The following is a 25,724-nucleotide window of genomic DNA, read 5'->3' as shown; positions in this document are numbered from 1 at the left end:
TATTTTTTAGTCTCAACTTGAATATATACTATAGAACTTAGGAAGTGAAAGAAAAGCATTGCTGATTTTGAGACAGACAAGTGGTGCATGCTGCAGTTTGCTGTATTTGACTAGATAAGATGCTGTATCAAAGAAAGAAGAATTCTTGGGTGACTGAAAATTCCAGAAGTCTACATAATCATATGAAGAACAGGTAAGAGAGTATAAATGAGTATAAATCAGGTCTGTTGCATAAGTCAGAACATTTCATTTTATATATATATATATACACATATATTTTTTATATTATATAATATATATATATTTATTTTTATAATTTATTTTTTATATTATATATATATAATATATATATACACATATACATAATATATATATATATTTTTTTTTTTTTTTTGTGTGTGTGTGTATGTGTGTGTGTGTGTGTGTGTGTGTAGATATAAGCTATTAAAAGAGAGATACTAGCTTGTCTTTCTTACCTTGCGCTTTTTCACAGGTGATGCACAAGTGGAATGTGAAGAAAGCAGCATAGAGTTTCTTTTTTGACCAAACCGACTCCTAAACATGCAAAAGAATTAATTCCATGAGAAATTTCTCTCAATATTAGGATACTTTTGCCAAAGCCAATGACTGGGTTTGTGTTCTAGGATTCTCAAGAGTGCTCTACACAACCTCTCTCTCCTGTACTGTGAAACTCTAATGCTTTTTTATACTTCAGAATGGACTACTTTCTAGCTTCAAAACATATCATTTTGTCTTATTAAACATTAAAAAAAAAAAAAGAAAAGTGATACACGTTACTAAACATACTGGGTGCAAAAAGAAATAATCCACACCATTCTAAGGAACTCTTCTATTTTTGAATAAGCAGTGTGAGAAATGAACTTACTTTACTCCTGATGGTGCACCTGAAAGACCACTCACACCTGTCCATGTTGGCACACCAGAAGCAGCTCCTAAGCATCGCTGTCGAGAGACTTTTAAGGCTCTTAGTGCATCTTGCGCCACTCTGTTTGCTTCTGCTTCTACCAGCACATAATCTGCACTGGAAGCTTCCATAATGGCATCATGCTTCATTACACTGTGTACCCCTAGCGAACAGAGCACACAAGAAAAGTTGAAGGAGGACACATGTTAATTGAAATGGTAATCTTAAATGAATGCCACAATCTTTTTTTTTTTTTTTTTTTCTTTTCACTTTCAGATCGATTACATTCAGCACTTCAGTACAGTCATTTCTAGTAAGAGATCCCCCTTCTGTCAGCTGAGCAATCAATTTGACAGTAAACCACATTTGGTGTGCAGATGAGGTCATTATTTACAAAAGACTTAGCAATTATGTGGTTAAATTGATCATTTCTATTGTTATGGACAGGACAAACAGAAGTGGAACTCTTGCCTAAATGAAGGTTGGCTACGTATTTATTTCCAAAATAAACACTGTACTACTTTCATATCCAAAGGAGTTTCTGGAAGGCAATCACCACAGTCCTACCTGAATTATTTCAACAATGAACATTTTAACACATCAGACAGTAACAGACTAGATAAACTGCTCTTTCTCATTTGTAAGCTTTGCACACATCTATTTAAATAGCCTGTCACTGTCGCACAAATCAGATAACAAAAATTACCTGTTTTCTTGAAGAGCTTCTCCAAGACATAATCGTCATTTTTCTTTGGGTCCAACTCCTTCTCTTCACTGCCCTCCTTCCGGTAGCGCTTTTGTTTCACCAAGTGAGGAATACGCTCCCCTTCAAACTTGGCATCTTTGTGATGTTTCTTCCTAGACTTCTCTTTATGGCTGTCATGTGATAGCATATCCACTCTGTGCTTTGTTTTTGAGGTACGTTTATAATGATTATTACCCAATTGCCCATCGTCTGTTTTATCAACCTGCTTTTCCTGAGAGCCAGCTGCACCACACAGAAGGCTAAAATCTCTTTCAACATTTTCATTAGCCATTTCATGTTCTTCTTCAGTCACCGTGGCATTCTCTGAAGACTCTACATCACCTGGCAATGATTGGGACAGAGATATATCAGCTCTTTCCAAGCTTTCTTGCTTGCTTTTATTCAGTGAATTTATGTCTGTAGCAGTTTGTGCAATATCTTTTGCATAGCTCTTTTGATCAAAAGTTTCCAAATTTCCTTTAGCTTCCTCGCTGGTCTCTATTGCTTTAGAAGAATTTGCCACGTGGCTGGTAAAGTGGGAACCAGATGACTTGCTGTACTTCGGTGAGTTGCTTTTTTTAAGTTGCAGACCATCTTTCAAAGTGTCATCATCATCAGCTGGCCTCTCAAGTTTCCGTTTCAATTGGTGTTTGGGGACTTGAACATCTGAACCAGTACCTGAGGGATGAATAAGGTTAGTATCAATTTATCAAACACTTCAAACATTTTTTTTTTCCTATTAAAATATTAGGAAAAAAGCGTACCTGCAAAAATTGCACTTGTTTCTGTCCCTTGAGACACATCTGGGCTGCTCAGAGTGAATAGCTCATAAAGATCATTGGATTTGAAAAAGCGCCTTTGCTTAGGGTCTTTCAGCACTCTGTTTGTTAAAAACTGCTTGAAGATTTGTCTAAAACCAAACAAACCAAAAGTAATTTATGCAGGAAACAACATCTAGTTATGTGTAAGTACTGACTACAGTACTTAAACAGAAAACTGTATAAGCACAAATGTTACCCTGCAGAATGATTAAACAGTGGGAAGATGATGCTAGTTTCTAAAAGACAATCTTGAGTTGGTAACTTTCAAACAACCAACTAAATTGTTAAGCATGGGGATTTACTGTTTTGCAACAGTCCCATTACACAACAGGTAACCACCATCCTGAAATGTCCTGTGAGACATCTGTTAACTAAGCAATAAATAACTTCACAGCTAGGGCATTTTTTTTCTTATCCAATAAAATTGAAAAGCTCACATATGTAGCAATCAGAAAGCTGTTTAAATGAAAAACAAGATCATGTTAAAATGTCATTTTTAATATTTGAAGGAATCAAAGGCAGCGTGGTATCTCATAGTGTAATGGTGAGGACTGGATGGCAATCAGAGAAAAGAGAAAACAGGATTTGAGAGGAAGAAAGCCTGCTAGTATTTGTAGATCTACTTTTATGCCACTACCATACAACATAATTTTTGATTGTCATAAGCATTATTATTAAATATTAAATGTATTATTAAAAATACAACCCAAATAGAAATGGGAATCAGTTCTAAAGAAGTATTATCATCATCATTTTGGCTCTGCTGGCATTAAACAAAAATAGTATTTTTAAAATGTGTAAATGTCAAAACTACATTCAAACATCAGCATCAGGTACTGCAGTGCACCCATCAGAAGACTTCTGGAGTTCTAAGGAATTAACAGCTTCATAGCTTTCTGCATTATTTGCAGAGAGGAAAACATAAGGCAAGAAGAAAAGGCGACTTGCTTAAAGCATGAAGTCCATTGCACTGTTCGTGAAATAAAATAGATTTCTGATGGCAGGTCCTGACCCTTAGAGCCTACTTCCTTGATGTGGTCACTGTTGTTCAAACACATACATGCCAGAGGGATGCAAGCCAACCAACAGCGGATGCTTTGCATCAGTGTGGTAAAGCAGAGAAAAAAAACCCACTCAGTAAGTGCTGGTATTTCATTATTTAGAACTTTCCATTCATTCATCTGCATTTTCAAAGAGGATATTCCTGTTCCAAATAGCTACCTAGCAGGAGGATTCCCACGCATGTTGTTCACTTGGAATTCACGTGAGTGAAGCTAACTACTGAAAAAGCTGAATGGGAAAGCAAACAAAAAGATTTCATTATTCAGAAATGCAAGCACTTTAAGACTCCAGCTACATTTTTGAATAAATAGCATGAATATGACTGGCAGTTCTTGGGATTTAATTCTTGAATTTTGGAACAATTTGGGAATAAAATAAAACTAGGCTCGAAGCACAGCAAATATATGTTCATGTAGCATTTATTTTTACATATTCTAAGGATAAAAAAGCTTGCTGATTTCACTTTGCACCTCAGACTTATCAAGTTTCATCTTCTGAATAAGCAGCCCATTTTCTGTGCTAAGGCTTATACTCTCCCTTACTGTGAAATCTTTGTGTACTGGACACAGCTGCTAAAACAAAGTGAAGTACATTTAGCATGTGGGTTTTAGAGCTAGAACTACGCATGCCTGTCATGGTGAAGGCAGGGGGTTGCATTCTATGTGAGCACACACTCAGGTATGTTATTGTTAGACAGTCTCAGGTTTGCTGCAAAAATTCTCTTGAGCACAGGACTGTATCATTTTGATCATTTGAATCGCTTTGACTGACCTGTGGTATATCTTCTCTTCAATAGTACCTGCAGTGAGAAGTCTGTACACAGTCACTTGTTTCTTTTGACCTATTCTCCAAGCACGTTCACGAGCCTGGAACACAAAAGGTTTGGTTACCAGACATTAGACTTCTAGATATGTTTGACAGGGAGCTATCAATACCAGCATATCAAACCTAGTTTAGACATTTAACAAGTTCAACTAGCTATATTGTTGTAGTATTTCTGCAGCATTAGAACAATTAAGTCAGGAGGAGAGGAAAACAATTTAGAAAGTATATGTATGTAGGAAAACAAGAAACCAATTGTAATAAGAAACCTATGCAAAATCTAAAGAAAAAACTAACATCTTAAAATCAGAACTCATTCCTAAGGTAAATACTTTAAACAGACTTGTTCTGAAAGAGTTATTTCAGAAGTCATCTTTAATATAAAGTTTTCCTCCTTTTCTCTGAACTGAAAACTTTCATAAAAAACTGTCAAAGCAACCACCAAAGCAGACCTTTCTAGGTCCTCATACTTGCAGATCTCAGGATTTCTTTCCATCAGAAATAACATATTCCTCTCAAACACATACACCCCAAGTACTGTTAAGGGATCTGGTAACCCAGAGTCTCATCATTAAAAGCAGCTTCTCTAAAGACATAGATACATATGACCAGTGAAAGTCAACTTAAGCATAATTTTTCTCCTTTTCTTACTCTGCATTGCCACCATGAACAGTCATGTCAATTCAGTGGCTGAACAGCTGCATTCTTCCTTGCAAAACATCTATTATGTTTATTTATTAGGAAAAAAACCCAACAAACAAGCCATTTCAACTGTTTGTTTTGCTACATTGATTATATGAGTCCACACTATTGAAGAGTGGTAAGATATAACAATATAAAGGGGATGTGGTGGGAACCACTGACAATAGCTTTTCCAAAAGAGCAATCATAATATGGAACTGTCCCCTAATTGACCACTGCTGATAACAACAACTTAGAAAGAATAACACAGTGCTTTAAGACTGAGGAAACAGATCTCATTCTATCTTCAGTTTTACTTCACTGTAGCTGTTGAACAGAATGCAATGAACAAACTCACCTGTGTGTCTGTACTGGGATTCCAATCAGGATCATAAATAATAACCCTGTCAGCACCAGTCAAGTTAACTCCAATACCACCAACACGAGTTGTCAGAAGAAAAATAAATATGGATTTGTCCTGTAACACAGAACAGAACTTACTAAAAGAAGATTTACCCAAGTACAAGATAATTTTGTTATGTCTTGCATTCTTTTGTAATTATTATTTGCAAAGATCCAAAGAGAGCTAAATTTCCTTGTTTAGCTAATATCGCTTTTGACAAATACAAGTAGTTTGATCTAAATTTCCTTTATTGTTGCCCAATAAACTTACTTTTCCTTTTCAACATTTTTTTTTCTTAGCAGAAAATTTTTATTTAAACAATGATGACATATTCCCTTTCACACTAAGAAAGTGGTTTGATTTGACTGAACTTCCAAAATGCAAAGTATTTAAAAACAGATAAAAAATGAAAACCAGTAATTCAAACTAAGCTCGGGCACCACACTTTATGATAGGCATTAGCATATGGGATCAAACATCTCACCTCATTGTATCTTGTTATAAGGGGTTGTCTGGATGCTATGGTTGTAGTGCCATCCATCCTGAGGTAGGAATAGTTTCTGTCTCGAACAAAGACTTCAAGGATCTGCAACATCTGTTGTGATGGAAAAAAAAACAATGAAACCCAGATGTGAAGATTAAACAGGCATCAGATGGAGTTGTGAGAATTTCTGGTACTAAATGTAATGCCAGTCAAACAAACAATTTGTGAATCTTAAGTTAGCAGAAAATTCATCAACTTATGGTAATTGGAGTAAACTAAAGAGTAGTTATTTCATTGCTGAATGGAAGACTGGAATGTTTGTGCTTGGCATAGGAAACCATGTCCTGTGATCTCAAGCCAATTTAACCAAGAGGTTCAGCATTCCAGGGAATCTACATAAAGACAAAATAATGAACATATAGAGAAAATGAATGAAGGTCAATGACTTTGCTACCGGCCCAAAGCACACAATTCTTAGGATTAGGTGTTAACTGACCACCAGTTTGATCCTGAAATTATGCAGAAGGGGCAATAGATACATCACCACTATTTCAGGCCAGTACTGCATGGTTACAACTAATACAAGCTTCGACTCAGTATATTCAACTTGAGCAACAGTTGCCACAACACTGTCCTTCCAATAAAGCTTATGAGCTATGAAACTGGTCTTCAATTATTACGACATTAGACTTTGTTTTTTTTTCCTCCAGTAACATGTTAATTTTATAAGAAGGCCACCAAAAATAACTGTTTTAAATTACAAGTCTTGTTAGGACAATCACACTTTTTAGTTTTACTAATAAGAAAACAAAAAGCAAAGAGCTCATCTTACCTGCCTTGACTGAGTGAAAAACAACACTCTGTGACCTTGCTTGTGCCATATTTTCAGCAAGGACTCTACCACTATCATTTTTCCAGAACGTTTCCAATATCCAAACTGATCTGCTTCCTCCATGTCAGCATCTGGTAAGCACTTCAAAATCTTGGGACCACCAGAGAAGAGGTCAGGGTGGTTGCAAATCTTCCTCAAAGCTACTAGTCCTGAGAAAACCTAAACAACAGAAAATATCTTTTTTATTGCTTGACAACTACTTACATCTACATGTGTTGTGAATGAGAAATAACAATGGATTAACCTAATCATAAACAAGATGAGTGCTTTTAATAGTGGCTTGCTCTTTAGAAGAACTAGTGGATGCCAATACTTTCGTTTCATGTAACATTTTGGGAAAAATCAGTATAGGAGAAGGTCAATGAAAATATATTACTGTGTCTTTTCTGATGACAAAGTTAAGTGAATTCTGTGAAAATTTCCACATTAGCAGAAGCAGCCCCTAGCTGTTGTTCACGGTCAAGCTTTTGTTATTAAAAAAAAAAAAAAATCCATCAAGTTTGTTCAATTAAATTATTGCATCCGTCCTATCTCCCCTCTGTTTCCCTGTGTTAGCAAGCAGTTTCAGACTTCGAGGATAGCAGGCAAACCCTTTGGACTACATGGCAACAAAGAACAGAGTCAACATACTTAAGTAAACACACAGTGCTGAAAGTGACCACTTTTGATATCATGCTAGAAAAGTTCTGTTCAGTTATTCATTTAATACAACTGACACGAATTCATTTGATATAACTGGCACACAAAAAACTGGTTTGAAAGAAAGTAATCCCTCCATCTTCCATAACTGAAAATCAGATGAGCCAACACATTATTTATGGTCTAGTTTTTCATATTTTAGTCCCGTCATGCCATTACATAGGGACCCAAATTCTACACTCCACAGGAGGGAAAAAAAAGAAAAGAAAAGCAGACATCCACAAAAGCAGAACTGAGATTGAATGCATTTCCCCTTTTGCTTAGAACCCAGGGAGAAGAAAGTGAACATCAATCGGTGACTTTATCCATCAAGCTCTTCCTGTCAACCTTAATTAATGCCAACCTGCATGTCTCCATTGAGAATCTGGTAGACTTCCTTAGAGTCGATGAAATTTTGATAGACTCGACGCTGCTCATCTGTCAAACGACAAAAGAGGACCTACCAAAACAAAATAAGCAAACAGCTCAACTTGTAAACACCAGACTTTGCAAGTTTTTAAGTTTTCCAATAGGGAATTTGCTACAACGATGCTTCACAGACATGTCTGACATACTCAATTATAACAATTTCTGTACAGCACCTTTTAAATTAAACTTAGTGAGAACTTTCAGAGAATGAACATGAACGTTGAGATGAGTTTCATCATTTTTCTGTGCCCTTACACAGTTTTTATCTTTTCTTCTCATATTGCTTTAGTTTTGGAAGTGCTGCCATTTTGTAGCTTTACTGAGCTAACCATGCTGTATTAGCATTTTCTCAAAAGTACTTTATAAGGAACGCTTTCCACCATGTGTTTGCTTTGTTTCTTACAAGTTGTAAATTGTCAGTACCTCATGGGAAAACAACATGTTGGAACACACAACTTGTACTGTCATTATATGCTCACACTATAAGGCTAATGATTCTTCAGATGATTTCATGAGCTAAAATGGAATAAAATCATTTCCTCACAACCTGAAAGGCTCTCAACATTATGATGGAAGTCAAACTTGCATAGTGCCCCAACTGATAATAATAAAAACAAAATTTGTTTAACCTACTTATGATTTCATTATTTAGAGTAAGCAGCCCAGGTTCTTAAGTAAATAGAAATTAAAATTTGATTTAAAAAGGCCATTGGACTGCACAGCAGAAACTGAATCTGCTCTATTAATTTCTTATGTCTTACAAAGAATTACTGGCATGACTGCTTCCCTTTTAGAGGGAGGAGACAGAAAGGGAAAGAGTTAGAAAAAGAAAGCCCAGTGCTCTGAAACCTGGCAGGCAGAAGAATCTAATTGTAATAAGCATTTGCAGGAATTTCATTTATTTAAATAATCCTTACAACCTCCTCAGCTTTGAGTCAAAACATTTCCTAAAAAACATCCCATCTCTTTGTAGTGTAAACAGTAAGTTCTAGAGCAAAAGGCTAGAGCTTTGGCAACTTACTACAATTTACAGGTCCAGCTAACTTGCAACATGAGGAACCGTGGTTATACATTTCTCTAATGCTTGCAGCGCAAGTTAACCCTATTACAGCAGGAAACAGTGCTGAATGTCCAAGAGATGCACTATTCTAAAACACTTGTGGTGCACCTGTGACCTATGAGGACTGTAGTAAACAAGCCTGATCACACTTCAAACAGCCTTTGTTTTTAGATAAGAGTGTACATGTTCAGACTCTGTAAAATTAAGACCATTTAATGCTCAGAAAACAGAGGACAAGAATAAGCAACCTAAAAGCTCTCTGTCTCATCCATAGTTAAAATAGCCTTTCAACTGCTATCAGTACAAAAAGGCTGAACTTTGGAAAGGAAGAGGGCACAGATTCAATAGTAACAAGCAAACCTGTTCATTTTTATCAGGAAGTGAAAGGCTCATTTTAACATCAGCCTTCATTCTTCGCAGCAGGTAAGGGTTTATGGTGTCCCGTAGCACACATGCACATTTGTATGCAGTTTTTACCTGAAAAAGGAAGAAAAGTAAAAAATTGCATTTTGATTCTTAATATTCTAGCAACACATAAAAAAAAAGCTAGTAACAGGAAACTCCTCATTTGTGAGATGGTTTATGATTGATGTGATGCTACAGTTACCAACTTAACACAACATGAACTGCAATAAAATTCACATTAGCTGCAATAAACACCACATAAATAACTTTCCTGAGATACCACTGATTTATCTTGACTAACTCAGTAGAATTTCAGAGATCATAAGTGAGATTTCTTTCCAAAAACAATCTGAATTTAAACTTGCATAGAACCAAAATCTGCATGAATAACTGCTAACACACATACTGAAGATCAAGAAAAAAGAAAAAGAGGCCTGAAGCAACAGTGGTTACTAGACAATAAGTGAAGATTAGTGTCCACTTGAGACTATTAAAAAAAAAAAAAAAATCGGTACAAGAAAATCCCCATGATCACAGAAACTAAAGGTCACTCCAGCCTCAAATGGAACATATGGTTCCATAATGGGTAATGGATGTGTGAGATGGGTATTAACTGTACGTAATGGCTAAAAATACCTTTATTTTGCTTTAAGAAAAATGAAGAATAAATTATTGATGTGTAAAAAAACCAAATTGGCTATCCAATTAAGTAAATTACTAAGCTTTGGACAAGAGAAGTACTTAGCTTGAAAAGAATATAAAACTTTAGAAGTGTGTATGTGCAAAATATTTTGAATAATATTTAAAAGCAAATATTTAAATTTGAAACTTCTAGTTTACAGATTACTGAACAGTTTAACTATTAGCTAATTTGAAATGTGCTTAAGATGTCAGAGAACCATAACTATAAGTATTAATAAGAGTACTTACCCAGAAAATAACATTCCAAATGATTTCTGCTTTCAAATTAAATAGTTTATATACTCTCAGGATTTCTGAAACCTATTTCAGTTTTGTAAAATGAAAACAGCTTTCAGTTTTGACTGAAGCATTCCTTCAAAGCATGTGAAATAATTTGCTGAGGCTTGAAATCAAATGGGAAAGTTCTATTTAAATACATTAAAATCTAAGATTTGTCTTTTCCCCACACTTGCACATCTCTACTTCATTTCAGACAATACTTATAATGATTCCAACTTTCTTGACAAGAAACATTTGTATTTATTTTTTATCCCTATATAGAAAAAATGGTCTCATTTTGTTGAACCGAATTTTTTTCCACATACAGAGAAGTAAAACATAGATGTGTGACTATTGTTTGTGCCTAGAATGCACAGCAAGAAGTACACTTAAAAAAAATATATCAAGTCTTGAAACAACAGAACAATTTCTAGTGAAATTTTCAATGCATTTACCTGCACAGGAGAGGCATTGGAGTATCCTCCCATGGTTATCGGAACAGAAAATTGCTCCATGAACACAGGTAGTGTTCCCAGTTTCCCTGGGAATACAAAGTCAAAGAGCGACCAGAGCTCCTTCAAGTTATTTTGCATAGGGGAACCAGACAAGATAATGCGATGGGGTGTGCGGAACTATTAATAAAAAGAGAAACAAAATTAAGCCATTGTCATTGCTCATAGAGTAACACGATCCCTGTCTCAGAGGATTTGCAATTTCACCACCGATGAACTCTCATTTTAAAATAATACATGGCCTCACACTCCTGAAAGAGCCAACATTCTGTGAGATATCACCTGTAAACTCTTAGCAGAAAATAAACACCAAAAACTGACAGTTGTGCCTAATAGTAAATTCCTCCACAATTCAACGTTTGATGATTTTCTCTGTCTTACCCCTATAAATACTGATGCAGACTCATTTAAAATATTAACTAAATTAAACAGTCAAATACACACTGCAGCTATTTATGCTTTTACTCCTTATTAATGGTTGTTGGTACAATACAGGCTATTAGATTTTGGAAGGCAACTCCCACCCCTCAAAAAATAATCTTCCATTTGTTTTTGATAAAATACCTGCTTGCATGCAAGTGTGACTGCAGCATTCGGATTTCGGATTTTGTGACCCTCATCCAAAATCACATAATGCCAGTCATAGCTGTGGATGTTATCTTGCATCAGTCGAATGTATGAATAAGACGTAATTAAAATTCCATGGCATGAAGCAATTTCTCGAATCAGTTTCACCTAAAAACCAAAAGGGGAAGGCGTCAGTAACACAATGAGACTGAAAACTCAGACTTGCTGAAGTACATGCAAAAGGTACACACAAAAAGTTCTGAGAGAGCAGAACGATTTTCTTTGCAAACAAAATCAGCGTAGAAAAGTCTTCGATGACGTGACTTAACTATAAAAAAATTGAAGTACATGGGAACTGTGATAGAACAGAACTGGACTTGAAGCCTGATAAGAAGGATCCAGGTTTTTTTTTTTTTTTCCAAAGGCAATACCTGTAACTCAAACATGAAATTTCACCCAAGTAATTCGATTCTTTGAATTCTTCTGTATGCACTTTACAAACCTACCTCTGTGTACTGCATCCAAGATATAACAGAACTTTAGAAGAAAATAAAAAAGTGAAAAGTGAGAACAACATCAAAATATTTGCTAAATCCTTAATTTTGTTATAACTTTCTCATTAATAGGCTTTTCAGGTATTTTTGATTTATTTTTTTTTATTAGCCACCAAATTGCATACTTCTCTAGTAACCTATACTCTTTCCCCCGTTTTTCACTAGCCTTTTTAGCTGTAAATTATCTAGGGCAGGACCTGTCTTTATCAACTTCATTGAATATGTTCACAGAAACCACAGTACTCAAGAATCTCATTTTTCCTGCATTTATCCTTCATGTATAAATCTAGTTGAAAAGTGATTTCACTATACAGGAAGGAAAAGAACACAGAATGTTATTTATTTATTTGCATGGATTTAGATAAATCCATCAAGGTGCTTAGCTGCTACAGAAACCAACTGGAGTTAGGTGCTTAAATATCTTTGTGTATCTGGACATAAATTAGTTTCTTGAAGCTCACATAGGAAAGAGAAAACAAAACCAATTTTTTTTTTTTTTTCCATCCCCTCAGGGGAGTCTCCTGACTATTATCTTTTCTCTGCCATATTGTGCTTATACAACAAGTAGGAAAGTAGGACTTGGTCTTTAGTTGCTGCCACAAATACTGAAAAAAGCCATCAATCCAGCCCATGTGAAAGACATATACATGGTAACCATCAATTCTAAACTTTTGTATTAAATTACTCTCCATAGTCAAGTTCCATGCAGAAGTAATCCCTATCTTCAGGTAGAGGATGTCCAAGTTAACTCAAATTCTGTGGAAACTGAAGCTCATTCTGTATTAAGAGCTTCATGACCTTCATGCCTTTTTACATAGGAATTCAGTATTAGGGCACACTAAGCAGCTACTTGGTACTTTTCCAAGAGCCGCACATATTCATCCCTGATGCTGAGCCTGCAGTGGGAAAGTGAAAGGAAATTTCACCATTGATTTCATGTATGCCATATTAGCAGATGGGTAAGAACAGAACATGAAGAACTTTAGGCAATTCTGTATTAAACAAACAGTGAATGTAATTTAAATATATATATATATTTAAGATAGAACCACCATTTAGTTAAAGTGAAGACAAAAGAGGAAAATAATATGATTCCTAAAATATTTACAAATTCCAAAACATCAAGAACATTTTTTGAAGTGCCTTAATAAGGAAAAAGTCTTCATGGATTCTGGTGTTTCCACGGTCTTGTAAAATTTCCTACAATAACTTCTTGCTCAGAGATATAACTTGCTCAGATTAAAAAAATACCTCTTCTGCAATTAACTGTTCAAGAATTCCTACTTTCTGATTATCACCTCTTTAGACAACTGCAGCATTAAATACTGTTGACATCACTACTGTCAAGAAAATACGCAATCTTTATAACAACATATATTTCATATATAGTGGGAATTCTAGGCAGGTGGGAACATCCAAAGCTAAATTCTACCTGGTGCACTGCCCACAGTCTGCAGCGGTGTCCTACAGCCTCAGCAGTGGCCTATCACAGAATATCGCACACATCTCTATCCAAACACTTAAGACAAATCATCTCGGGCGATTTCAAATTAAAAGCTTGTAAAATATGTAACCTCTCCTAGTTTTTGCAATTAATAGGGTATGTCTGCAATTAGCCTGACTTACGGAATGCTACGCTGTTGTCATTAAAAGATGTTTTGTGAAAGTGCTGCTGTTATTATGGAGGCTCAAGAGACCAATCCCTCCTAGAGGGCAAGCAGTGGACTAGCAGAAAGCAACAGCCATAAATCACGCTGTCAGGTAGCACGGAGAACAGAAGTGAAACACAGGCACATGAAGGCCATTGACTGTAAACACACCACAGCAGAATCCTAGTCAGGATTTACTGAACCTGTAATTAATTAAAGTTTCCTTCAAGCTAAATTTTTAATAAACAAGGATTTCTGCTGACAACGAAGAAATACAACACCACAATTTTAACAGCTTATACTACAACACCTATTAACTGTTGTATTCCTGTGTTGAGGACTTTCTAGGAGGTTGCCTTGGAATAATTTAGAACCTTTTAAAACATGGTAATGGATTTAACAGTGAACATGCCATTTTTAAGCTGTGGCACTTCAGAATTTATGCTATTTTATCACGTATTCTTTAATTCACAGTTCCTGTTTGGTTAGACTCAGACATGTTGGCATTATTTTTATATTTATTTTCTTGGGAATGCATTTCAGTGAAATACTTCAGCTCATAATCTGTTAAACTGAAAAAAGAATTTACAAGACTGAATTCAGCTCAGAGACAAATCCTGCTAATGCCAAAAGATAAGACAGTTGTGCACTAGCTTTGAAATTCTGAAGTCTGGTACTTAAAAACATGCTAATGAATACAAAAACAATGAAATACATGGAATGAGGCTGGTATAATAGTTTTGTTCAGCATAGCATTTCAGGCTTTTACAATTCAAGGACAGTATTTCCACCTAAGATGGTGAGGCCACTGATTGTGTTGATCATTGACTCATCTTCTCTGGGATGCATGTTCTGTACAAAGACTAGAAGATTTTCAGCAAATACCATTGCTTAAGGCTAAAATGTTTCAGTGATGTATTCTATGGACAAACTTTGAAGAAAGCTTTTTCAACCTGCTGATGACCTTTCAGTAGCTACAAGTTGGTTTCTGAAGCTACAAAACCACAATTGTTTTGAATGATGCAGATACAGAAATCAGATTTATCTTTTTAGCTGTTAAAGTAGTCTTTTTTAAAAATACTTAAGAGAACATAAACTCTTCCATATTATTATGTATTATAATGTTAATATTTTTAAATAGAAATATGTATGTAGCACCAGACTCAAAGAATAAGACCAGTGATAGATACGAAATTCTCTAAACTTTGTCATACCTTTAAGGCACACATGAACTCACCAAGACAATACCTAGTCACTTGGACAACTATATCACTTATCAATCAAAAGTGCACTGTTCAGCAGTCTTTTCACTATCTCATAACCAACCATTAAGCCCAGAGATCCATAAATTCAGCCTATAAAACCTCTAATATTTCCCTACCCCCAACCAAACAATCTAAATGGCACCATGAAGAGGCTTCAACAGAACACATTACAATGTTTAATAATGTAAATGTTGCAATAAAATGAGCTAGAGCACTTACTACATATTTAAGAGGAATGTTATTTGTTGTGGCATGATATAAAGTTTATCTGAGTTGAATCCCTAGCACAGAAACAGAGTCTACAGCAAAAATTAAGGCTTTATAATCAGTTATGCCAAGAACTTTAATCTTTGTAATCTAGAGTGAAGGTAGAAGACAAAAATCAACAGTATGCAAAGTCATCTTCAAGTACATGGTTCCACAGGTGCAAGCAACATGAAGGGATGATTGCTTTTGAGGGCTACATCTTCCCAAACATCTGACTAGAATAAATGAGTATGTAGGTAAGGCTTAACAGACTGGATCACATTACCAAGAAATAACATCAGTGATATTTGTGCTAAACACTGACAAATTAAAAATTCAGCCTTAATCTCAAGAACAGCCTCCTCTCACATTTGCGATGTTAAATCAAGATAACTGAAGTACATCCTTTCTGTCAGACTGTATGCTTTTATACAAGTGCTCATATATCATCAGGTTTTGGAAAAAACAAAACAAAACAAAACAAAAAAACAACAAAAACCCCCCAAGTTCTCTGTACAGAAGGCTTTTTTTCCCCATGTCCCCTTTTCTTAACTATAAATAAATATTTTTGATATGCTATACTGGATATACTATTTTATTTTCTCTCATTATTAGGGGTGTCAGAGCTCTTGGTATTTTCAAGTCAGTTTATGCCATAACAGGTTTGAGTGTAAACTACTGCAGGAGGTTAATAGCATAAAACAGCACCAAAGGACACAGCTACAATTGCTGTACCACACTCAAACTGAAAACTGACTTTATGGAGAAGGACTACTATTTCAACCTGATTCTTCCCACGACACCCAATTTACTCACATTAATCATCACAGAAGAACCAAACGATCTTCTGTTATCACAAATGGAGAGGGAATAAAATCAAGTGTTACATTTCGTCCAGATGGCCTCAGACTAGATCTGAAGTCTTGGAAACCTATCCAACTTCTTGTTGCGTCTACCTTCCATAATCTAAAGTACCAGTTACCAGTTTGCTATCCCTTGAGGATAGCCAAAAGCTGATGACAGCTGTTAGCTCTTTCAGCCACAAAATACTGCACTGCCTTATGGTACACCTGTCATTACTAAACTCTTTTTCTCCGTAATTCTCATTCATTAACTTTAAGATCAATATATCTTCATTTTTTTGAAATCATTTGTTCATCTTCCACAGACCTGCACAGAATAAGTTGCAATACTATATTTAATCATAAGCAACCCAATGCCCTATTGCTACAAGGTAAAGCACTTCACAAAATCCATGAAGATATTCACTGTCTGATGTCCACTTAATTCAGAGGACAACAGCCTTCTTCCACCATCCTTTTGTTAGCCCAGAGGCTGTAGTAACCTTTCTTACTCCAAAAATAGAGAGCAACTTTCAGTTCCATGATCCTGTCTGCTTGCAATCTAATTGTCACCTAACTGTCCAGCACAAATTTCATACACTTGATAATCAATCACAGTTCACTATCAGAACAATAGGCCAATCCTAGAACTGTCAGTTTAATTCCAAGCATGTCTGTGCATTATTGAGACCACACATGTGCACTGTCTTCGCATTTGGCCACAAAAATTAATATTAACTATAACATTTGTGATCCTACACAGTCTAATCACAATTTTCATTTGTTAGGAAGAGCATAAGGGCTGAACGGTCCCTGAGTACTAAGAAGTTGACACGTGCAAAGCAGTCTCCTGTAAAGCCACAGGTAATCAGAAGACAGAATTATCACAAGATTAGATCAGCACCAATGTATTCATGGAAAGAATGCACACTGAAAAGAAATTGCAGGTGGGAGTAAATCATCTGACCTGCACTGTGTGTGATCTAATTTTCAGTGTGCAAGTGAGATTTCTGATGAAACATTAGCAGCAAACTCTCTTTTTCCAGGTATAAAGACAACTAGGATGGGAAAGTATTCGCAATGATGAGGGTGTCAATTTCATCTCTAAGGTGGCAAGTGACAGAACATGAGGAATGAGTCCCAAGTTGTACCAGGAGAGGTTTAGATTGAATATTAGGAAGAACTTCTTCATGGAGGGGGTAGTTAAGCGTTGCTACAGGCTGCCTAGAGAAGTACAACTTCAGAAGTATTTAAGAAATGTGGTACTAAGGGAATGATTTACTGATGGGACTCAGTAGTGATGGTTGGACTCGAAGATCCTGAAGGTCTTTTCCAACCTAGATGATTCTATGATTCTCTTTTTTTTTTTTTTTTTTTTTTTTTATATTTTTTAATTTATTCAAGTCACAAGCTTGGTCTTTTTAAGGAGGTAACAAGGAATAAATGTGCATGAGATAACGATGACATTAGCAGCGACACTTTTTAAGGCATTTTGTTGCAGCTATCAAAAGATGAAGGACAAAATTAGAGTACTGAACCTGCCTAAGGTGCATCAAGATTCTTTAAGTTCTTGACAAAGCATTTGTGAGACAACAAGGGGAAGTAAAATCCTGAAATCCTGACTGTGCTCGCAGATGGAAAAAATTTGATCCAGTTTGTCAAGTTCATTAATTAACAAATACCCCAAAATAAATACACACGATTTAATTTAGGAAGACATACAAACATGTTACTGAGAGCAATAGATTTTTAGGGATTGAAGACATACCAAGTTAATTGAACAACAGGAAGCTATTAGCACATTAGAGTGTACTGTTTCTTTTTTGCCATGTACTGTAAAATGGCATTGATTACCTCACAATAAGTTTAATCAAGTGCAATTAAGCACCATATCATTTTAATGTTATTACAAGAAATTCAATAAATATTTAAAGAGAAATTTAAAAATGCTTTGCTGAATCCTGCAAATCCTTTTAGTACCCAAAATCAGTCAGGAGAAAACAAAAATAAAACTTTTCCCTTTTTTGTTCAATCAAGATATCAGGGATGGACAAGTCTGGTTTGTCTGAGATTTCACCTGAAGAAATGGAATAAAAACATGCATATTAAAACATTGGCCAATAAAATCAAAAGACAGAAAAGACTCTGCTTGAAGAAAACCAATAAAGTATCATCATCATTAAGAGAAACCAGGTGATATGAACTGACATATTGGCCAAATGAAGAGAAATTAATGTCTTTTCCATTCTTACAGAGAAGCACTCCTAGCGATTAAACCTCAGATATGCCCAACTTCAGCAGAAAGGCTTCAAATCTTCTCAGAACAAATCACATAAGTTAGTTACAATTACATGAGCACCACTGTAAAAGTAGGTTAGATATTACACTGTGTTGGCTACTCTAAATGGTTAGACTTGAAGAAAAAATGACACGCTAACATTAAAACCAAGATGCACTTTAATTCCATAATAAGCTGTGTCATGTCTAACATTGCAGGGGCTCCATAGCAAGCCCAAAGTACATGCAGTCTGGTTTGAAAGCAGTTTAGCCAGGTTACTATTGACTTCAGTACAAGCAAAGCATTCTGAAGGAGAAGCCTGTTACAATGTTTACTTTGCTTAGGCAGTTCTATTCCATAATATAAGTGTACTTCCAGTTATTCTTTTTGTCTGGTTACCTAACAAATCTATACAAGACAGTGAACTTAGTGACCTTTTTAAAGAATCAGAGAGTACAAGCTTACATAGAAACATTCAGGGACATGGAACACAGGACACTTCTTTTTTTTTTTTTGCTGACGCAGAAAACAGACAGGTTTCTGGAATTACAAAATGAATATCAAGTTTTACCTTTTTGTTGGTGTAAGAACCAGTTTCATGGAGAATGGCAACCCTAAATGGAGGCCACCATGTGTGGAATTCTTTTACCCACTGATGCATCACAGTAGCCGGACAAACAATCACTGTTGGACCCAGTCCCTGGTACCTAACCAAGAAACAAAACCAAACCAAAATCTTTAACATAAAATAAATACTTTATATTGTGTGTCTTATTAAAATAACCTGGTACACAGAAAAGCTACAAAAATAATGTACTTAGAAGAAAAGGCAACAAACTCATGAACCCACAAGCTCTTCATCAAGTTTCAATGCAAATACAGGCTAGAGATGGGTTACTCAAAGCATACACATTTACGAACAGACCATTGGCGTGAAAGCTCATTTGCTTCTTCTATCACAACTTATATAACAACAGATCTTTCCCCTCTGTAAATTCCGGAATCAGATCAGTTTACAAAATGAAATTTCTACTAACTTATTTTGAAAAATATTTCTTCAGAAAATGTCGCAAAAAATAAAGCTGCATATTTTGAATGTTCAAGAATAGCCTTATTGTTTTCATTCTCAAGCACTTCCAAACACAACAACCTTCACACTTCTGCACAGTAAGGAACACACAGTTATATCCATTTAACAGAAAGAGAGCTGATAAACACTACGGGAAAGGCTGCTGTATGAATCTGGCACTGCAGTACACGAGCTCCCTCTATACATCAAGGCAATAAGAGGTGAGCTGAAAGTCACTCAGGTTGACAACACAACTATGCCCACTCTTAACAATGCCTGCTTCTCAACCAGACCGACCATGAGGTCTTCTGCTTACTAAAAACATGGCTTCCAAGTAGAAGCTAGCCAGCCAGAGTTAGTGTATTCCTCATTTTTCCTGCAGAAAATACTTGACTGTGCACAGATCAAGATGCTTTGACTCTTTGCCTTAAAACACACAGACAAGTAAGAAATTTCACCAAAAAAATAAAGCTTATTTTTTCCCATGCAATAACTATTGTGGAGGATTTATTAAAAAAAAAAAAAAATGCACCAGAAACCAAAGCAAAAACAAAAACAAAAAACATCCAACCAAACAACAACAACAAAACTCAAACCAAAACCAAAAACCAGAATACATGATGGTATATACAGAAAGAATGTTGCAACTTGAGTTTATATTTTGGCATCTTCAAAGTTTCTTTGTAGTTTCACAGAAGCATCTTAGATCTTAAGCTGAAACTAAGTAGCAATGCTAAGAGAACTGTCCTGAATATCCTGAAACATTTCTATGAACTCAGTCGTCCTCCAGCAAGGGCAAACACATACCAGCAAACATACCAGCTCAAAGTAATCTGTAGAGAAGCAGCCACAGAAGAAGCAGTCATACCAAGTAAATCAATTGGCTTGAGTGATGCAGTACAGCATAGCAGTTTTTTATACAAAGGCTACATCAGGAATCAACTGAAGAATATAAGTCTTCCATGTTTTCTTTTTAATGCACTATTTTACAAGTCATGTACATGCTGTACATAATTTAAATGGATCACTATAAAGTTTTTTTTTTGTTCAGTATACTGCTGCAATGTTTGCTTAATTGCATATCGTAATTTACATCAGATAAATAGGCCACCAGAACTAGAAAACTCAAGTATCATTCATGCATGCATTTGTAAATCCAAGAACACCAACAAGTACCTTTCCAGTAATTTCACCTATAACGACAGAATTTCAAAGTATTGCTCAGTAATGAAGAAAGAGCATGAAAGCTCTTGCAAGAACAGCCACTTACTCTAATACACTTTTAAACAGTAACAAAGATGGAAATTCCTCTGTGTAAGTTACAGTTTTTATTAGTACTACTTTTTTTTGGCATAGGTAATTCCCTGCTGATCAGGAACTTTAACTTCCATCACAAATCAACTTGTGACTTCCTGTAAAGCATTCACCTGGTGTCTTGCCAGAACAAATATTTTAATGTAAAATTTAATAAATGGAACTAAAGGTATTACATCTAATTTAAAATTCCATATTGTGTAAACTATTGATATTAATGTAATTGAGTTTGTAAACAATCCATTTGTGGAAGCTAACCTTAGACACTGTATTGACCCAAAATATCTAGTGTGGCTCATCTGCAAAATGAAGCATCAATGCCTGGAATTCATTAAAAGTGTTACATGTTTAATTTTTCCTGCCCTACAGCTCCATTGTCTCGTAAAATTTTTCCTTTGATGTCCCCCACTAAAAGAATTAAAGGAATATTGTAATTGAAATGTCATTAATAATTCACAGGACCCTCCTCCACCAGCAATACATCTGATGAAATATTAATTGAGCTCCACAGACTGACAGTCTGCAGAGGAGCACTTGCCTGTAATTTGAACCACGAGTCCTGATCTTGCTGTAGCTCAGACCTGCCAAGAAGGCAATTATCTGGATGGTCTTGCCCAATCCCATCTCATCTCCCAGAATCCCTCCTGCCTGCTGGCAGTGCAATTCCCAGAGCCACCTAACACCTGTCTGCTGGTACCTAAAAACAAGGAAAAAGAAGATGGCAAACGTTTGATAATAAAGATCGTAACAGAAAGTACTCATGAATTAATCATTTGGCAGGGTTCTTACACCAGTTACAGTAACATGCTGGATGTGTGTTTTACATGAGTGCTCTATTTACTAGGTCATACATTTTTGATACACTCAAACATTACATGCGACTTTCATTTTTTATGCAATACTAAAACATTTCTAATTAAACTGATAGTCATGGTAATTAGAGGGTATTTTATTTCATGTATATTTCAAGTGTTAAAAATAACTTGGAAAGCTACTCTAACAAAGCCATATATTGTCAGAAGACATGCAGGGTCTAATCGATTACATTATTGGAAGATATACCTTAAGGTGAAGGAAAAGTTTGACTTTTAAGTGGTGCAGACTTTACATTCCACTCTGAAAACTGATCACATCTGTCACAATATGCTTTCTTTTCACACAAATTCATTTAGTAAAATTTAATCTCTTTCAATGAAGAAAAAAGACAACAAGGGAAACCGCGTTGGAAGGCAAAACAATAGAAATGATTCCAGTGGATGAGATGCAGCAGAGCGTTGTTATGTGAGAACATCAGTTTAGCTTCTATTCCCAGTCACTCACTGGAAATTGCATAAGCAACAACGTAAAATATATCCCAATTAAAAGAAGTTGATCAGAAAACAACATCTACAACAGCAAGCTAAAAAGGTGGGTATGGGCTGCTGGACCATTTTAAAACACTTTTTTTTTTTTTTTTTTTTTTTTACAATGCTATGAAATAACAGCATCAGGAATAAAACTTTTTGGAAAAGAGAATTTAAATTGAAAACAAGAAAAAAGTGAAACACCAACATATTTCAATAATTCAGAAAAAAGACATTTTTCAGCATTTCTGTGTCTTGTGACATAGAAGATCAAGGCTACTGGTACTATTCTCTTGGTGGCACACATTGCTGGTGTGCCAAGCACAGCAAAGAACAAAACAGGCTTTTTTTTTTTTTTAAATTGGGATTGTTCATTCAGTGGTATTCTCAAATGCACACTTCAAGATTGTATTTCTCACAGAGAAGAATGTTTAGGACTACTGACAACCAACGATACTTGTGTCTGCGAAGTCCTATCAAAAATCAATTTTTGTTGTGATCTGTATGGATTTAGATTAACACTGAAAGGAAACAATCAAACAGCCTGAGTAGTTATAGAAAAGGACACATCTAATGGTTCAGACATCATACTCTCTGCTGGTATCTCAAATGCAGTATACCAAGAAGTCTGTAAAAAGCCTTTTTGTTAGCAATGAATTGACCTCAAAAACACAGGAATCCAAATTAAACAACTACAAAATAGTTTCCAGGAGTAGCTCTAAGTAAATGAAGACATGGTTTCCTCCTTACACAGAATTTTCTCAGGTTAAGTGCAGATGCTTTTAAGTCAGTCTTGTTTACCACAGTTTTGTAGTCCAAGGCAGCACCAGTAGTACTAACTAAGCAAATGTTGCTGAGTATTCCTCAAAGCAGACAGAAGTATATAACGAAAGCAGATTTTTCCACTTGAACAGATTTACAAGAAAAAAAAAACAAAACCAAAGAAATAAAAAATGAAAAGCAACTAACCCACCAAAAAAAAAGAAAATCCCCAAACAAAACTAAAAACAGGCAACCAGCTTAAGGGTCTAATATTTCTACTGTGAGCTAACTTCTCTGTGGAATTCAATTCACATATGCGAAAGATCACTTACAAAATAGTGCAATACACCTCCTCCTTGGATCAATATACTTCCATGTTTTCTACTGAACTTGTTCAGAACTCAAAGTTTAATGACTATTGACTATGGGCCTTCCTACACTGGAGGTTTCAGCATTTAAGTTACAAGTCAGACAAATCATTCAACTCAATTGATCTTTCTAACCACTTAAGAAGTCTTGCCAACTGACTCATGCTTGCAGGGATACCCTTCATTAGTGAGGCTGATATCTCTAAGATTAATTTCTAATTGTCTGCCTTCTTTCGATTCCCTTTGGGTTGCTCAGACCACACATCCGTTCTCAGGATGATTATTCCTGCAGTACCGTCGCATAAACAACCGGAGACCTCATATTGGCTGTGTATGGTCCTGGCAACTAAGTCAGTAATTCATTTCCATTTCAGAGCTAGTGCTTTCCTTCTGAAGAATTGCAGGACAACAATAATAATCTCTTTGAGGTTAAGACTAAGTGGCACTGTTGGAAGGGTTACGATGTAAGCCTGTAAGAAACCATAGCTTTCTGCTAGATTAATTACAAGATTTTAGAGTTAGCTTTTGAAAGAGGAGATGGTTTTCCTTGAGTGAAATGTTGCCAACAAAAATGAATTCAAGCATGGAAGTTAGAGAAAACTTATGGATGAAATAGCAGCTAACTTGTTTAAAATGCCTTTTATGAACAGCTTTTTGAGATTAAGATGAGTTACTTGGAAGTATCACTGGACACAGCAAAACTCTCAAAAAAAAGGAATGGAAAGCAGTCTTGCCCGAATCTGCAATCCATCATTAATACTGAAGGAATAATGCACTCTCCATATCTGAACGTTTTTCCCAGCAATGTTTTAAAGATCTTATAATATGACTTTATAAAGCTGCTCAAAGAAAAAGTTGGCTGTATTTTTTGCTGGAAGAAAACTTCAGTCACTCTCAGCTCAATCACAGAAACACTTTGATTCCTTGTTTTCATTTATTACCAAGTGCCAACACCATATCTTCAAACTCAAGTCATTTTTATATCACTCTGCACCTGAACTAAAAGAAAGCACATAGCAATAAAAGAAAACATTTACAAAAGGAGACCAGGAGAGCTTCTCAACCCTTAGTTTAACTAATACGCATTTACAATACTTACTAATTGTATTTTCGTAAAACAGCATTTTGTGCTTACAATAACCAACTTTGTTTGAGGTTTGGTCAGGTAGGATTTTTAAAGTTGTTTTTTTGTTCTTTGTTTTTCTTTTTTTTAATAACAGAAATAACTGTACCCAAAGCTGTAGGACAAGGCATCTAGAAATCACCACCACTGTCACTACTAATACCATTATTAACAACACACAATAACCTAATGTTAAAATGAAGTATAGAATACATACTTAAAAAGCTTTTTGAAGAGAAATCCTGGAACTTTGAAACCCTCTTCAAATTCAGTGTCGCTTTCATCAGAAAGTTCCTCAGCCACAGGATGTTCTTTGTCCTTCAAACGTTCTTTTTGCCACTTCCTGTAAGTGACACAAGGAGTCAGCATTCAATTATTGCATGGAAAAGATTCTATATGAATACTACACTGAATTATTCTTCAAGAAGTAAAGAATAAATAAATTTTCTTAGATGTGATGAATTTAAGTGATAATCCACTGGAGGAGAAAATTATTCATCTAAATGCCCAAAATATTTGACATAACGTGCACGCGCTTCTGAACAGTCATAAGCTTTTGTAATTGTACAGCTAATTATGATTATTTATAGACAGCAATGCTAATGCAATGTAATTAACAGTTAACACTATTAAAAGAAACCGGCAACGTTAAATTACCAAACATTCATTTAAAAAGGACAAAACAAAAACAAACCAACAAAGAAATAAAGATTAAGTATTATAAAGATACTTTTCTTAATTTAAACAAATATCTAAATGCCTTTCACCTAGAGAAATGTTCAGTAGCATACAAGCATACAGAACACTCGGTTGGAAACATCACTGTCTTTGAACTGATGTGCTCTACAGACCCTAAGCTGTCATCATTAGGAGAGTTAACATTTGACATTTTGAAATCATGGTGACTCACGGCATGCAGCCCAAGTGCTGTATTTGGACTCTGCACAGACGATATCCAGAATAATGTTCTTGTCCTGTGCCCCTCTCAGAAAGGGCACCAGAGGATCTTCAACATCCAAAACAATTATGGACTTGTGTTTGCTTTAGTGACCAAAACAAAACCATTTGCTTGTAACAGCAAACCATACAGTTACTGCCTCGAAGGAAACAACTGCAGAACTTGAACAAATAAGTACTGAACTACCAAAAGCACTTTACAGACAGCTTGGGTTTCAGCAGTTATTCACTGCTGAAACCGCATTCATTGCAGCCATACCAAACACAGTGTAGAGCCTGATAAAATCCCTACAGACAGTGGTAAAGTTGCAGAACAGATTAAGAACGCTCTCATGCAATTGCTCTTCACACAACACAAAAGCAGACATATTTCATCTAATAAGGGGATTGCTGCATCTGTAAGGATGAAATGACTGCATGCCTCCTTGCGGATAACTTAGATATATCTATCATCAAAGTCTCTACCTACCAAAACTCTATTCTCTCCCCAGTAATCAGTCCTGTCCTC

General features: G+C 35.6%; 1 protein-coding gene across 1 annotated transcript in view; it reads right to left on the bottom strand.

Moving 5' to 3' along the window:
* ERCC6 (ERCC excision repair 6, chromatin remodeling factor) overlaps positions 1–25,724 on the bottom strand; it is a 46,198-nt gene that overhangs the window by 2,441 nt on the left and 18,033 nt on the right. The window contains exons 7-21 of the mRNA XM_042818457.1: positions 24,477–24,602; positions 21,202–21,360; positions 18,852–18,987; positions 11,444–11,614; positions 10,823–10,999; positions 9,363–9,479; positions 7,878–7,973; positions 6,776–6,994; positions 5,944–6,054; positions 5,415–5,534; positions 4,325–4,419; positions 2,435–2,580; positions 1,632–2,348; positions 887–1,088; positions 477–555 (exon numbers count right to left, since the gene is read on the bottom strand). Coding sequence (XP_042674391.1) covers positions 477–555; positions 887–1,088; positions 1,632–2,348; positions 2,435–2,580; positions 4,325–4,419; positions 5,415–5,534; positions 5,944–6,054; positions 6,776–6,994; positions 7,878–7,973; positions 9,363–9,479; positions 10,823–10,999; positions 11,444–11,614; positions 18,852–18,987; positions 21,202–21,360; positions 24,477–24,602 — 2,671 coding nt within the window. The remainder of the gene's footprint in view (positions 1–476; positions 556–886; positions 1,089–1,631; positions 2,349–2,434; positions 2,581–4,324; positions 4,420–5,414; positions 5,535–5,943; positions 6,055–6,775; positions 6,995–7,877; positions 7,974–9,362; positions 9,480–10,822; positions 11,000–11,443; positions 11,615–18,851; positions 18,988–21,201; positions 21,361–24,476; positions 24,603–25,724) is intronic.

This window comes from Centrocercus urophasianus, unplaced genomic scaffold (assembly GCF_019232065.1).
Source record: "Centrocercus urophasianus isolate 14NV4802_14NV808 unplaced genomic scaffold, USGS_Curo_1.0 seq_17, whole genome shotgun sequence".
In the NCBI taxonomy this organism is placed as follows: domain Eukaryota; kingdom Metazoa; phylum Chordata; class Aves; order Galliformes; family Phasianidae; genus Centrocercus; species Centrocercus urophasianus.
Note: the sequence above shows the minus strand (reverse complement) of the source record. Positions and strands in the feature narration are given on the sequence as shown.